This window comes from Fusarium vanettenii (assembly GCF_000151355.1).
Source record: "Fusarium vanettenii 77-13-4 chromosome 10 genomic scaffold NECHAsca_14_chr10_3_0, whole genome shotgun sequence".
NCBI lineage: Eukaryota > Fungi > Ascomycota > Sordariomycetes > Hypocreales > Nectriaceae > Fusarium > Fusarium vanettenii.
In genome coordinates, this window is record NW_003315871.1 from 730385 (window position 1) to 745246 (window position 14862).

Here is a 14862-nt window from a genome sequence, read left to right on the forward strand (position 1 = left end):
AGTCCCGTGCTGTTGCCTTGGGGCTCTTGGATTCTTCTTCTTTGTGGCTTTGTCCAGCATAGTCGCGACAATGGGTATCCTCTTCTCTCGTCCGGCCCAGGAAACCTTTCCCGATGGAGCATTTCCCGTTGGGAACATTTCATCCCTCAACGCTTCTTCCATCGCACCTTATATCGGAGTCAACACGGGCTTATACGGCGGCATCTCAAAGTCCAATCTTCCTCCGATACCCTTCGAGTGGATCGTCTCCCCAGATGCAGACCGAGTCACGGATTCATGTCCCAACGGAGACAATATCCTCACCTTCTTTGGTGTTTCGGAGGGTGTCATTAGTATTCTTGTGCCCTTATTTGCATATCGCCCTTTGATATACAAACTCTCTCGAGGATATTTTGGTCGACGCACAAAGAACTCTATCATTGTGGCATGGACAGTTACATTTGCCTGTCAACTCCTAGCCAACGCCATCATCGCTGGCATGATTGGCAACACGCCTGGTTATGGTCATCTCAACATGCTTCACATCTTTACAGTCTACATGACTCGTCCCCGCTTTCATTTCATCGTCTTGGCTCTTCTGCGCAGTCTTGTTGGAATAAAGCGCCCTCGCGAATGGGACAAAACAACCATCATCAATCGCCGCCTGGACAACCGAGTCGAGTTTCCTTTTACAGATTCTTACATCGCTACTGTCGCTTCTGAAATGCTCATGTTCATCATCTCGGCAATCTTTACGGGAGTGACATGGCATCGGTACCCAAAATTCGAAATGTCGGCTCGCGAGTACATGGACGACCACATCAACTACGTCTCGAGCATTCCGGGAGTCATGTGCCTATGTATTCTTGGGTTTGTACCCATTTACAAGCGCTATGGCGACGCTTTTCCGGTCGAGGGGAGGAGATACGAGGCGGCCCGGCGCTGGGGTGCGAGTGTGGCAGCGGACGGCACGACGAGAATAGGCGTCAAGAGAAATGTATACAAGGGCGCGGCTGTGAAGAGGATTGGAAGCGCAGTGGCTGCAGCGTTATTGATGGGATATGCCACGTTGGTGCAATGGTCATACTGGACGAGGCTCTTGGAGCTGCCGGGTGTTTTGTGAGTACTATGTATGTGACAGACGGCTTGAGCTAACGCAGATAGGTTCTGTCCACCAAAGATGATCGAGACAGGGGTCATTTGGACTGTTTTCACCTTGATAGGTAAGTTAATTGGCCTTGGTTTTGATCTGTTGCTGATGAATGATAGGTGTATTGGCTGGGGCAGCCTCATGATCGTTGGATTTGGCCATCTATGCCCTCAACTGCCAAATGATTGGTTCCCTTTACTCAGATTACCTCTGAATTGCTTTTCATCTGTTTAAGTTAAGCTCAAAATACACTCATAGAGCATGCGTAGTCTCGGAATCTCTGCTGTTTATTATTCGTGGGGTGAAACTCTTCCTGATCTTTCATTCACCATCGTCTCATGGGCTGTTCGAAGTAGTGATTAGAACAAAAAACACACCTCTAGCCATGATTCATTTCTAGAAAATAGTTTAAATCGGCTTTGGCCACCCGATGACCTTGAATCATTCCAACTTGTTCGTGCGAGGTGTAGGTTATACATCAGTAGAGAAGAATTTAGGACACGATCACTTTCCGGCTACACTTCTTCAGAGCAGGTATGCGGACACGGATTTGTTTATAAAACTAATCTCGATGCCATCTCTTTCAACTCCCGTTTACTGAATTGACTATGTCTCATTTTTCGCCTTGGCCTCAGATTCTCGTCTGGCCTTGGTGGCGGCCACCTGCGCTTCGATCTCGGCAGCGATGGAGAATGGAGTGCGAGCGCCCGTGCTTTGAACTCGATTCTATTTCCATATTGTCAGGTTTTTTGTTTTGCATGTGTTGGGAGGACTGGTGTACCTGGTTGGCCTGGAGTCGCCCATCGTCATAGTGCTGTGGACATGACTGCGCGTTCGGCCTAGCTGCGAGGCACTTGTGCTTGGTTATCAGGCCTTGTGGTGTTTCTTTTCCGTGTATTAGCACTTGTCGAGACTCGCAGGGCGCCAAGAACGAGGGAACGAACCAGTTGTAATCTCTTGGATTGGCCCTTCACCCGTGGCTTCTTTGGCAATGTCCTCGAAATGCTGTACGACTTCACGAGAAGGCATTTTGACTGTTCTTTGGAGTAGGATTTCGCGTTGTAAAGATGCTGTAGGGCTTCAGGTGTGTTGATGTAGGTATTGATGGATGGGAGTGAGGGACAGGATGCGGACTAAGAATGAGCTGCTAGTTGCCTGGAGGCATTCCTACTCTCCGTGATTCATGGCCTTACGTCACCGATTTCACAAAATAGAGCGATGAAGGGAATTTGTGGTCTATTTGGCAAGCAGTTGGTCGCACCTGTGTCATCGTGAACACCAGTTATGAGAGGCCACGACGGTGAGCGTAGCTTAGGGGAACAGTTATTGAGCAGGTGAGCCCTAACACTATTCCGAATTAATACACAAGGTATCATAAGCATGGAAGCGTCCTGAATCAATTGGTGTGTGCCCATTGCCCAAAGAGCAAGTTGGATGAGGCTGGAATAGATAACTGTAAAAGGTCCAACATGAGGATACCGATGGCCTGGGCCCTGCCAAACCTACCCCGAATTCCCGGCTTTAAGCGTGCATGATTAGCGGCTCATGTCGCATGGCCGAGACCTCATGAGAACTGGATGGCGGTCAATGGATTGTCAGCCAGTTTACAGGCTAAACGTAGGGTAAGAGATGAGGGAATATGCTCATGGAATATTAAATATTTTTAATAGTCTAGAAGCAGTTTGAATAATCTCTTCACGTCCATCAAGGCTCCCGGACCGGGGTAAGAGTTACCTCGACAACCGGTGCCATCTTCTTTCCCATTCTGGATGCCCCATGCCCCGCAAAATGTTCAGCCGGAGCCGGGGCTGTCAGGTGACGGGGTAATATTGGAGCTCCTTCACCATGAGCCCAGACTCCAACATCTCGACAGTTGCTCAATCCGCGTTGCGCTACTGATCATCATGGAATCAAATGGGTCAAGGCCGCTGATCCCCCGGATTCCAAGCGGAATGACCCCTCAGGATTATGCCGCGTCGCCTCCCCGGCCGAGGAGGCATCTCCGCTCGCGCGAGGGATGCTTGACGTGCAAGTGCGTATAGACTCAATCAATGCAGATTGTAAACTGACAGTTGCGTTAGGAGGAGAAAGGTCAAGTGTGACGAGCAGAGGCCGCGGTGCTCCCATTGCGAGAGACTCAACTTTGAGTGCAAGTGGCGACCTCAGCAACGATCTACGGCTCAAAGGAGGCAGGCAAACAACGACGTGGGCAACCAGCAACCTGATCAAAACCTCTCGCCTGCGACAGATGCATCACCAGGAGCCTCGGTATTTCAGCCTGCACATGCTGTGGATGAAGTGTTTGACTACGCGAGCTTCATGTGGGACTCGGGCGACTTCTGGCAGCAAGTGTCTCCAGATATGAATCCAAATCCAGGGCTCGAGGCGCATATGCTGGTAGGTCTACAGGTGAAGAAGGCCAATGGACATCTAGTAACTTGGTATAGGCTGCACATTCACAAATCACCTTTCCGGACAGGACAACATTTGCAAACCCCTTTCCGGGGTCATCCGTCACACAAAGCAACGACAGTCCAGACAAAGCGCCCTTGCCTCAAGGAACTGGGAGCGACAAGTTGATGGACTTTTTCGCCAGTTCTGTCAATCCCCCTATTATTGCAGAAGTCGAGACACAGAAGAAGTGGGTTTCAATGCGGCAGGCTGTTGTTGAAATGGCCAAGGTCTCCCCAATGGTTCGACACGCGATACTTGCTTTTTCGAACCTATTGCTCTCTCGGAAAGATGGAACGTGGAACACAAACGACCAAGGTCACTATGAGCATGCTGTAGCAGAGGTTGCTAGTCGTGATGGCTCCCTCATGACGGAGCACAGCACTGCACGCGAATACCTCCTTGCAGCTCTATTCTTCCTCGGTTATATCGATATTCTCGAAAGTCGTCTCGACGCGGCGCACTCCAACCTCAAGCGGGCATATATCTTGTTTCAAGCAAGCAATAAAGGCACCTTGACATCGAACGAAAAGCAGTTGCTCCTATGGATTCGACTTTTGGACGGACGAGCGGTATCGGCGGGTGGCGACGGTCTGTTCTTGACAAAGGACGATGAGATTTTGCTTGTGGAAGCGTCACCTGCAAGTCTTGACGGGGAAGTCGACGATGTTTCCAGGCCCGATGGCGCCGACGACATTGAGGATGTCCTCTTCCAAGTGTTGTACCAACCTGGTGTCGTCTTTTATCAAAAGGTGCAGAGCTTCATGGGGAGAATCTCAAAGATCGATCCTTGGCATCGTTCGAGGGGTACTGTCGAGGATGAGATAGAGGTCATGAACATCGGAGCCGTGATTGCAGCTGACCTGCGGACCCTGTACGAGCAGCGTCCTCCGCTGATGGACTATGCAGTTGCAGGGAAGCTGACGGAGCCGCACGTCTCGAAACACTTGGCTTTTGTAATCACGAGGGCTTTCCGCACATATCTCGCCAACTTTCACGCCAGCAAGGTCCACTTACACCGCGTCGCTTACAAGACTCTCCCCCTGACAAAGGAGGCGTCCGAGGCGCTGGATCAGATTCGGAAGTTGGCTCGTCAGATTGTGGAAGACCTGGAACCCGAGGATATCCTACCGGTCAACATGCTCTGGCCTCTGCTGATGCTAGGCGTCGAGGAGCAGGATCCAAACGAAAAGGTGTGGATCAAGACGCAGATTCTCAAGATGGAAAAGGTGGCTACCAACGCTCGCATCACTGCCCAGGTTCTCGAAGAGGTTCAGGCCCGGCAGGAAGCGGGCAAGGTGCGAATGGATATCCGAGCCGTCATGCATGCCGTCTTCAACTCGTGCTTTGCCATCGTCTGAGCTCATGACGCATGCAACAACGGTTCAGCTGCATGGTCTTTGTTCCGAGGAGCCACTCGCCATGTCAACCGGCAGAGCATCACCCTAGAGCCCACCCCAGAATCCACATCGACAATACCGATGACCCGGTCCGGTCGGCTTTAGTCTTTCAAGGCACGAGGTACAGCTTCGATCGCTTCCAAAGACCCCTGCCTGGTGGTCGGCTCGACGCCCCACACACACTCTTGGTGCCGATCGGATGCGGTTGACATGCTATCCCCCAACTTCCCCGCATGAAGCCATTGCCGGAGGTTAGAGCTTCACCGGTACGACAGCTCGCGAGACATGTTGCTGTTGTTGCCTCGAGACGTGGCATGACGTCGTTTGAGCTTGATGGAGACGCCGCTGGAGACTCCGTGGGGGCGGGATTGAGCATGACACGAATAAGTCGCTGTTAGTCCCACGCAGGAAACCAAGTCTTTGTTTCTGGTCCCCAAGGCAACTTTTTCTTTTACTTTACTCTTCGTCTGCATCCTACGGAGTTGGTTTCTTCTTTCAAACTCACATCAAACTCGATCAAAATGGGTTCAATTGCGACGACAAAGGGCAAGCCCTTTCCTCCTGGAATTCACGTTCCTTGTCTTACTTGGTTTGCCAATGATGCGAACCAGGAGATTGACTGGGATCTTCAGAAGAAGCACATTGAGTTCCTTGTGAACTCTGGTCTTGACGGTAGTTCGTGAACCTGACGAGCCTCACTCAATTCATCGCTAACAGTCTGGTAGTCGTCATTGCTGGCACCAACGGCGAGGCCGTGACCCTCACAGCGGCCGAAAAGTCGCAATTGGTACGAACGACTCGAGAGATTGCGACCCTTGCCGGTCGTCCCAACATCACCATCACACTCGGCACCTCGTCGCAATGCACCCGAGAAGTCATCAACGAGACACAGCTTGCCAAGGATGCAGGCGCCGACTTTGTCCTTGTCCTGACACCCAGCTACTTCCACTTTGCCATGACGCAAGATGCTATCGTGGACTTTTTTGAGGAGCTGGCCGACGCGAGCCCTGTGCCCGTTGTCATTTACAACTTTCCCGGTGTCGTCGCTGGACTCGACGTCAACTCGGAGATGCTGGAGCGCCTTGGACAGCACCCCAACATTGTCGGCGTGAAGCTGACATGTGGAGGTATCGCCAAGGTCGCTCGTGTGGCTGCTCAGTACAAGCCCGAAGAGTTTACAGCTCTCGCCGGACAGAGCGATTGGCTCGTCCCCGCCATGGCCGTGGGAGCCACAGGAACCATCACGGGCGTCGCAAACCTGTACCCCAAGGTCTGCACACAGATCTTTGACCTCTACAAGGCCGGCAAGACGCAAGAAGCCGAGGCCGCACAGCTCCGTCTGGCCAAGATGGAATGGGGATTCGCCAAGGGAGGCATCAACGGTACAAAGTGGGTTGTGGCCAAGCTGAGGGGGTATCCTCTTGAGAGCTGTCACTGCAGACGCCCGTATCCCAAGTATAGTGATGAGAGCAAGCAGGAGTGGATTCTCAAGGTTGTAGAGCCGCTTGCTGTTGTTGAGAAGAGTATTGGGAAGAGGGGGATTGATGCTTAAGGCAGTGTGTGGGTTGATAGACTTGGTATAGAGTACATGAATGCAATGGAAATTATGAGCATGAAATGAACTTGTGGTTTTCAATTGTGTGACTACGTCTTGTGGAAGATAATAACTAGTCGCTGTGAGCTAGCTGAGCCCTCAATTGAGCTCCCTGACAGTGCCTTGGAGTGTTGTCATGAGAAACACCACTCTCTCACATTACGTGCCAACCGGTCCTCCTTGACATCATGATACCATTACCTCGGATCCTTTAGGAACTCGAGCATCAACATGATCAAACATCCCTGCTCCATCTGATCTGACCAGACTGAAGAAAAACCATTCCCGAGTCAGAATATCCGATCATCGGCCCAAGCTAACCCGAACGCAACACACTTTGACTCCCCCGCACACCCCAATCCCTCCAATCGCTTCCCTCGCTCGCCTCGGCTCTCGCTACTCGGATGTTATGCCATGGATACAACTTTGGTTCCTAAACTCTGGCATGACTCTCCACCCCTCGTGACAATCCCCAGATTTCCCAAACTGCCCCCTTCTCAGTGGAGCCTATCAGTTTCTCCAACTTTTGACGCACACGGGCTTTCACCGAAAAGTCTGGGGATGATTCCTTTGGTTCTCTTTTCCCCCGCTTTTTACCCCGGTCATGGTTCGTTTCCCAGAAAAACAAGGTCATGGAGAACTTGGGATAAATATGTCTAGCCTCCCCGCGGGGGGGGTAATTGGTTTCTTTCTTATCAGAGCATGAGCAGGGATCGTCCCGTTCAATAATTGAGTTTTTACAAATTTGTTGTTCATCAACCTCACGTACTCACAATGGGTGGCTTTCGCGCTGTCGAGGATCGGCCTACGCCGAAGGAGGTGTATAACTGGCGTCTCTACACTGAAGCCGCTGTCATCGCTACTGGATCACTGCTGTGAGTAACATCTATGGTGAAACTTTTTTTTGTCTCCGTATCTAACTGTTGTAGGTTCGGTTATGACTCTGCTTTTGTCGGCACAACCATTGCCCGTGATAGCTTCAAGCGTGACTTTAAGATCAGCCCGGACGAATCTGCGGATATTTCTAGCAACATTACCGCGACCTTTCAGGCCGGTGCCTTCTTTGGTGCTATCATTTGCTTCCTGGGTATGACTCATTGTAAAAGTTGGATACACAAGACTAATGTTGTCAGTCACTGAAAAGGTCGGTCGCAAGTGGGCACTGCAGGGCAATGTTGTCGTCTTTCTCATTGGTGCCATCCTCATGACGGCTGCTACTCATCAACTCTCTTATATCTGTGAGTATTCATCCCATTGATTTGTCAACACCATCTAACAGTTTCAGATGCTGGCCGTGCTCTTACCGGAATCGCCTGCGGTGCCATCACAGCCACCGTCCCGAGTTACATCGCCGAGCTCTCCATCGTCTCAATCCGCGGTATCCTAACTGGTCTCTTCGAAGTCGCATACCAGATCGGTTCTCTCGTCGGTTTCTGGATCAACTATGGTATCAACCAGAATATGGATCCTCTCAGCGCTACGAGCTGGCGTGTCCCGATGGCTGTGCAGATTATTCCCGCGGGTATCCTCTTGGGTGGTGGATTCTTCCTCCATGAGAGTCCACTATGGTTGATGCGCAAGGATCGTGAGGAGGAGGCTACTCAGGCGCTCGAGAGTCTGCGAAAGCTTTCGCGTGATCACAAGTGTAAGTGGATCAACAGTAGCATACAGAGACAAGTATTGACATATAGTAGATCTTCAGGAGGATCTCGACATGATCCGAAGCCGTCTGGCTGATGAAGCCATCATCGCTGGCAAGTATGGCTCCGGTTCTTGGGCCTTCTTCCGTGGTGCTCTGTATGAGCTGTCTCGCAAGGGCATGTGGAACCGTGTTCTCCTCGTCTTCTGCTCCTTTGCTCTACAGAACATGTCTGGTGCTGCCGGTAAGTTTGATGATGCCTGCGAATTTGCATAGACTAACACGAGACAGCCATCAACTACTACTCTCCCACCCTCTTTGGTTCCCTCGGCATTAGCGATGTAGCTCTGTACACTGGTATCTACGGTCTCGTCAAGGCCGTTGCTTCCATCATCTTCTATGGTGCCCTCATCGACATGTGGGGACGACGCAATCCCACAATCATCTCATCCGCCATGTGCTCTACCTGCCTGTGGATCGTGGGTGCGTACGTCAAGATTGGCCACCCTGCTAGCATCATTGCCGAAGGAAGAGAGCTTTCTCCCTCTACGGCTGCTGGTGGCAAGGCTGCCACAGCCATGATCATGATCTACTCCGTCTTGTAAGGATTGACCCCCTTTCCACCTCGAGCCGTTTCTAACCCTGCTCAGCTGGTCCTTCGGTCTCAACGGTATCCCCTGGATCGTTTCTGCCGAGATCTTCCCCGGTGCCCTGCGAAACTTGACCGGAACATGGGCCGCCTGCATCCAATGGTAAGATCTCCCAAAATCCTCAATCTTGACAATTACTTACACTGTCTCCAGGGTCACCCAATTCGCCATCACCAAGGCCCTCCCCTACATCTTCAAGTCCTTCGGCTACGGAACCTGGTTCTTCTTTGCGTGCTGGATGATCATCGCCGCCATCTGGGCCTTCTTCTTCCTCCCCGAGACCAAGGGCAAGACTCTCGACGAGATGGATGTCATGTTTGGCTACGTTCATGATCGGGCGCCTAGCGAGCACGACGATTTCGTCAAGACGGCTTCAAAGGGCTCTGCGATTGAGCACTCTGAAGAGAGAGTCTAAGAAGGTCGACTGTGTGGGATTGGAGTCTGGTGTGAAGTGTAATGGTTGTGTGGATGTTGGAGTTGTGTTGCGTCGTGGCCATTGTTGGAGTTGAAGCTACTGTCACCTATCAAGGATACCCCTTACATAGCTCCAATGATGTAAGCCATTTCAAGAGCTTGGACGCAACCTGTTCGTGGTTTGATCTATTAAAAGTACCCTTGAATATGCGGGTGGTGCAGATATCCCTGTCGAGTGAACAAAGAACAAGACGCACCTGCAAGGTACAGCCGTCAGCACAAGCCTGTTATAGCAACTTCTTCAAGCCTGATCCGTATGTTCTTTGTATGTTTCGTCTATTAAAAGGAACGGGTGGCGAGGGGTGGTAGGGGATGTAAGAGTCTCAGCTAAACAGAATGAGAGCCTGTCTCGACGGTTATATAGAAGATTATGGTATCCGAGGCAACGAGGAACGTGAAACATCATTCAAGAGACAGCATACGTAATAATGGCATCTACTCGATATTGCGCTGGCGCATTTTCGCAGCCTCGTGCTCAACAGCAACCACAGACCATCAACCCAGCTTTGTTATTGAACCGAGGACCACATGCCCTTCAATCTTCAGAAGCTCCTTCACAATCCCTTCATTCTTCAAACTTCACTCAGCCACAACCTAACATCACCTCAAGTCCCTCTCCATATGCCACCAATGCAAGAGATGCGTGGATGGGTAGCTCAGGGTACCCAATGAGCTTCACAAGGAGTAGCATGGGAAACTTCCGACCAAACTGGGAGTTATCCAGCTACGAACCCGAACCATTAGAACCTCTCTTTGGCCTAGAACAGCATCTCCCACCTCTACCATCCCCTCCTCAGCAGCGAACACCACCGGTGCCACGCTTCAGACCAAACGTTGGATGGGTTCCTCAACACCGTCAACCGACCTACTTTAACGCAAACGTCAAGGTCATGTGTAATGGACAGGAGAGATTGGTTCCACATCGTGCTTATGTCATGCAGACGAGAGTTAGATAGTTTAGAGCCCACTATTTAAATGATCAAGTAGCGAGTTGTCATTATTGATAGAGCGGATATCTGATACATCAACTTGGCTATTGACACATCCCTGGGGCGATCATTTGCAAATCATTGTCATAATTTCTTCCATTTCACTTCAAATAGTAATCATAGGCTGAGAATAATTGGAAATCCACATCAGAGTGTCCTTCTTCCTTGCTACAGGTGTCGTCTCGGTCAAGCATATCCTCATCAGCGTTTCTGCAATTACACACAAAATTAGGACGAGAAACATATAAATCAAACAGAGCTTCGAGGTGATCGCCTCTAACTTTTTATTCAATCATCATGCTAAGATTCAAGTCATGTATCATCAAATAGCCAAGTTCGTACATCCAATATTGCCTCGTATCAAACGCCGAATACAACAAGAGTATCAATCTGGGTATCAATATCTCAATAATCATCGCTCATGCACTCGGCGCCTTGGTATCGCCATCAACCTCGACTATACTAGTCCCATTACTCCCCCTTACCTCGTGCGCTGCCTCACCCCTGTGCGGCTGTTGCTTCCAGTGCCTCGCAGGGATACCATCACGGAAGAAGCCATTGATCTCCTCGATACTGCGACCCGTCACTTCTCCAACGCAGAAGTAGACGTAGGCCCAAGTAACGAAACATAGTCCCGTGTACACAAAACCAGTCTTAGGTCCGAGGTTCGCCGAGTAGTAGAGGTATGGGAGTGTAAAGACGGTCACCCAAACGGTCACCCAGAAGGCAGCGACGGCTACGGCGTAGATCTTGTTGCGGTTCCGACCGACGGCCATTTCAGATGCCTATCATGGATTAGATAGGAGTGTAGGTAGAGAAAGGTGTCCACTTACAATAGTCCAGCCAAGGGGTCCCCAGGCAAAGTTGAAAGCTACAATCTCAATAATAACAAAACTGATAATGACCTTACCGATAGTCTCGCTGGGGTTTCCACCAGGGATACCCAAGCAGCCAACAACAAAGATGGAAACAGTCATGATACCCGTTGTAATCATCAACAATGGCCGTCGAGGAAGCTTGTTAGCCAGCAACACAGCTGCCAAGACGACAAAAACCTGAATGATAAAGACAATCAGAGTCATGAGAAAGGGATCCTTTAGCCCAATGGCTTTGGAAAAGACAGTGCCAAAGTAATAAAACCATTGGATGCCGTTGATTTGCTGCGCAACCAACGCTCCCGCACTATACACCACCTTGCGTCTCTCTATAGGATCCGTAAGGAGCTGTATCCATGCTCCCTCGGTCTCGCTCGCACGTTCCCTCTCGAGATCCTCCTGTATGGAACGCATCACTGGCATCGGGTTGTAAGCCTTGTCTTCGTGATGAAGAAGGCGCAGCGACCTGTCGGCGTCATCGGGACGGCCGCGGCGGAGGAGCCAGCGCGGGGATTCGGGGACCCATGCTATTCCGAGGACGATTACAAGGGGGAAGATGAGCTGGAAGCCGATTGGGAAGCGGTAGGCAAAGGTGGTCTGGTTGTCAACTACGCCGCGGTTTATGGCGGCGGCTATGATCTGCGAGATGGATAGGGTGAGTTGCCAGCACATGAGGAGTGGGCTGCGGAGGGATTCTGGTGCGATTTCCTATACAAGCGTCAAGTCCCCGGGCTTGGTGTTCAGGGGTGGTTCAACCTACGCCCATGTATAGCGGCGACGTGGCCGAGAAGTTACCCACTCCGAAGCCTAGTACAGCTCTTCCGGCAGTCATGAGGGCCTTGCTAGATGTGGTGGAGAGCTGCATGACAACGCCGATGATAATGGCCAAGGTGCCCGATCCAAAGGCCCCCTTTCGGCCGAACAGGTCGTTCAGCGGTGCAGCAGCCAGCGAGCCGACTAGTTCGCCGACGTTGATCATGGACGTCATGACAGCTAGGCTGGCAGGGGAGATTTCGTAATCGCCGTCGGCATTGCGGTGGCCGAAGTGGCGGATGAAGACATCTACACCCATGAGACATTCTACCACTTTCAACACCACAAAGATGCATCACATACCAAGCGTACTAGTACCGTTGAAGTAGACGCCATCATAGCCGTAGAGGCATGCTCCGATAGCTGCGAAGCCGCAGAAAAGCCAGACGTACGGGTGTTGTATCTTGAACATGTCCGGGGCGGTGGGGAGCTCACTCGGGCCCGAGACTCGCGAATACAGGGCTGAAGGACCCAAACTAGTTCAAACGGTCTGGAATCTGGATCAGAAAAAAGGCCGGCACTTGGAAAAGTGTCCAGGATGTCGGCGTAAGATTGGGGGTTGAAGCTCCGGCATTCAATATCAAATGGAGTTGTTGAGCCGCCCGCAATACCACAGGATGAAGAGATAACATTTCTCTCCAATCCCCAATCCTCAGGGTCCCCCCTCGTGAGTAGCCGTCTTTTTCCTCTGCCTTCTTGTCATGCCCAACCTGCGGCGTCTTGCTCTTGTCCCCCCGCCCGCCTCGCTCTCGTTGGCCTGGGCATGCCGGGGTTGTCACAATAGAGTTTCGACGGCTTCGTCGCACGGAACCCGGATTCAGGGATACGCCTTGCTCCTTGGGGAACGCCGCGCCGTGGCTGGAAGGGAGATGAGCTGACGATCGAGACCACACGTGAGATGCCGTCGGCCGGGGGGATCCTTGGTTTGTGCTTTTTCTCCAAAGGTTCGTTTTGGAGTTTGCTCCGGGAAAAGGAGAGAGACGAAACGAAACTACACCTTTTTGCCTTTTTGGAGATGGCACGAGGTTGGGCATGAAGAAGGCGGGCAAAGATAAAATTGGACGTAGTAAGTGAAAGGATGATCGAAATATAAACTTGACTGAAGCAGCTTTGTTATACTTTCTTTGTTGATATGCACAAGACATTACACATTATCTAGCGACAAGACACCCTTGCTTGACTCTTTTTATCCCTGAGACAACCCAACAAAAGTCCCGAGTATGCGGTCCATCCTTCCTGTCCCGACTCCTCCTCCAGAGACTTGTCCCTACTCTCGACCTTCATCTACTGAAGCCTCTGCCGATGTCATCCCTCTTCTCGTCGACGACACGTACCACGCCTTTCACCTTACAACACCTCCTTCGACAAGACATCACCCCGAGCGTCTAAGATCATCATGGTCACGGCTGCGATCAACAAACCTTGTCGAATGGACGAGGGACCCGGAATTTGTCCTGTCGCCTGGGGAGTCTGATCTCGATGATGACGCCGACGGAGCCTGGACGGGCTCTGCCATACTCGGTCCGGACGAGAATATGAACATATTTTATACTGGCTACAATTTATCTCAAAACGGCCGACAGACGATACTTCGGATAAAGGCGACGGATCGACACGGCTCGAGATTCCAGAGGCCTGCGAAGCCTATAACCATTCTCGGCGAGGGGCTCACACGGTTCGAGGAAATTGACTTTCGCGACCCTTTTGTCATGTACAACCGGGGTGAAGGTCGATACTGGATGCTCGTGGGTACTCGTCTCTCCAGCGGTCCATACTGGAGTCGCGGGTGCATTGCCTTGCTCACGTCTCCTGATCTTGAAGCCTGGACTGTAGCTCCAGAGCCACTATACGCGCCCAGTGACGTCTTCTGCCCCGAATGTCCAGAGCTCTTCTCTCTGCCGAATGGCAAATGGTACCTCGTGTACTCGCGGTTCCACGCCCCCAACGCCGGCACCGTATACCGCATCGCCGACACACCCCGGGGACCGTTCCGTGTTCCACGAGACGGTTCCCACGGTCGCCTCGACGGTCGACGCTGGTACGCGGCCAAGTCATGTCCCAAAGCGGGCAACCCAGACAAGAGGGTCTGCTTCGGCTGGATCGGGGACTATGTCGACGACGAGAACAAATGGCTCTGGGGAGGTGATCTCGGCGTCACCAGGGTCATGTGGGCAGACACAAACGCCTGTCTCCGCATAGACGCCTCGCAAGAGTTTAGGAGCTACATCTGGCAGACATCAAGACCCGTGTCCCCCAGCAACGCAGCTCCAAACCTATACCTCTGCTCCCTAGGATCGACGGCCACGCACTTTCCAGAGCTAGGCTCTGCGGAGTGGAGGAGAGATCTCATGGTGGACTTTAAAGTTGCGGCTTGTGATGCTCACAGCTTCGGTGTCATGCTTCAGACTGACGGCTCTGGAAAGGGGCACAGGCTGCAGTTTAGTCCCTCGGGAAACGGCTTGTTTTCTGTTTCTCTGATTACAGATTTTCCTCCCCTCGATGACTTTTGGGCGGACCAGTATCGCCTCCACCTCCCTAGACCTATCGACGGGCCCGAGCTGGTGCGACACGAGAGTGTCAGTCTCGTCGACGGCGTCTTTCTCTTTTTGCGAGGTCAGCTAGTGGAAGCTTTCTGCGGAGGGCGAGCTTTGAGCTTTCGCCTCCCCATACCTGCATCTTGGACGGAGAATAGCCGAGAGGGCGTCCGCCGGTTCGGGTGGTTTGTGGAGGATGGCATGGTTGACATTGTCGACATGTGTATGCGACACTCCATGGGACTCAAAGACCTATCAGTCGAGTCGGACAACGGTCTCGAGGACGCCGAGTAAACATCATTAACATTGCAGCC

General features: G+C 51.8%; 8 protein-coding genes across 8 annotated transcripts; 6 read left to right on the forward strand and 2 right to left on the reverse strand.

Moving 5' to 3' along the window:
* Positions 1-70: 70 nt before the first annotated feature.
* NECHADRAFT_86031 (uncharacterized protein) lies at positions 71-1274 on the forward strand (the record flags this gene model as incomplete). The annotated part of the gene is made up of 3 exons (XM_003047610.1): positions 71-1098; positions 1144-1202; positions 1249-1274. 3 exons carry the CDS (start codon positions 71-73, stop codon positions 1272-1274), a joined length of 1113 nt encoding a protein of 370 aa, XP_003047656.1.
* Positions 1275-1735: 461 nt separating this feature from the next.
* Positions 1736-2158, reverse strand: NECHADRAFT_86032 (uncharacterized protein; the record flags this gene model as incomplete). Its single annotated transcript, XM_003047781.1, has 3 exons — positions 1736-1855; positions 1911-2014; positions 2074-2158. 3 exons carry the CDS (start codon positions 2156-2158, stop codon positions 1736-1738), a joined length of 309 nt encoding a protein of 102 aa, XP_003047827.1.
* An 875-nt stretch (positions 2159-3033) lies between these two features.
* NECHADRAFT_96944 (uncharacterized protein) lies at positions 3034-4941 on the forward strand (the record flags this gene model as incomplete). Its single annotated transcript, XM_003047611.1, has 4 exons — positions 3034-3161; positions 3211-3478; positions 3539-3570; positions 3609-4941. The coding sequence occupies 4 exons, from the start codon at positions 3034-3036 to the stop codon at positions 4939-4941; spliced, it is 1761 nt and encodes a 586-aa protein (XP_003047657.1).
* A 560-nt stretch (positions 4942-5501) lies between these two features.
* On the forward strand, positions 5502-6532 carry NECHADRAFT_51004 (uncharacterized protein; the record flags this gene model as incomplete). The annotated part of the gene is made up of 2 exons (XM_003047612.1): positions 5502-5655; positions 5706-6532. The coding sequence occupies 2 exons, from the start codon at positions 5502-5504 to the stop codon at positions 6530-6532; spliced, it is 981 nt and encodes a 326-aa protein (XP_003047658.1).
* Positions 6533-7348: 816 nt separating this feature from the next.
* On the forward strand, positions 7349-9278 carry NECHADRAFT_50649 (uncharacterized protein; the record flags this gene model as incomplete). The annotated part of the gene is made up of 8 exons (XM_003047613.1): positions 7349-7449; positions 7504-7661; positions 7708-7812; positions 7860-8219; positions 8269-8457; positions 8505-8814; positions 8864-8965; positions 9017-9278. 8 exons carry the CDS (start codon positions 7349-7351, stop codon positions 9276-9278), a joined length of 1587 nt encoding a protein of 528 aa, XP_003047659.1.
* A 487-nt stretch (positions 9279-9765) lies between these two features.
* Positions 9766-10293, forward strand: NECHADRAFT_86036 (uncharacterized protein; the record flags this gene model as incomplete). Its single annotated transcript, XM_003047614.1, has 1 exon — positions 9766-10293. The coding sequence occupies one exon, from the start codon at positions 9766-9768 to the stop codon at positions 10291-10293; it is 528 nt and encodes a 175-aa protein (XP_003047660.1).
* Positions 10294-10745: 452 nt separating this feature from the next.
* Positions 10746-12426, reverse strand: NECHADRAFT_96947 (uncharacterized protein; the record flags this gene model as incomplete). The annotated part of the gene is made up of 5 exons (XM_003047782.1): positions 10746-10778; positions 10812-11111; positions 11160-11909; positions 11962-12263; positions 12318-12426. The coding sequence occupies 5 exons, from the start codon at positions 12424-12426 to the stop codon at positions 10746-10748; spliced, it is 1494 nt and encodes a 497-aa protein (XP_003047828.1).
* An 808-nt stretch (positions 12427-13234) lies between these two features.
* On the forward strand, positions 13235-14842 carry NECHADRAFT_96948 (glycoside hydrolase family 32; the record flags this gene model as incomplete). Its single annotated transcript, XM_003047615.1, has 2 exons — positions 13235-14590; positions 14633-14842. 2 exons carry the CDS (start codon positions 13235-13237, stop codon positions 14840-14842), a joined length of 1566 nt encoding a protein of 521 aa, XP_003047661.1.
* Positions 14843-14862: the final 20 nt, after the last annotated feature.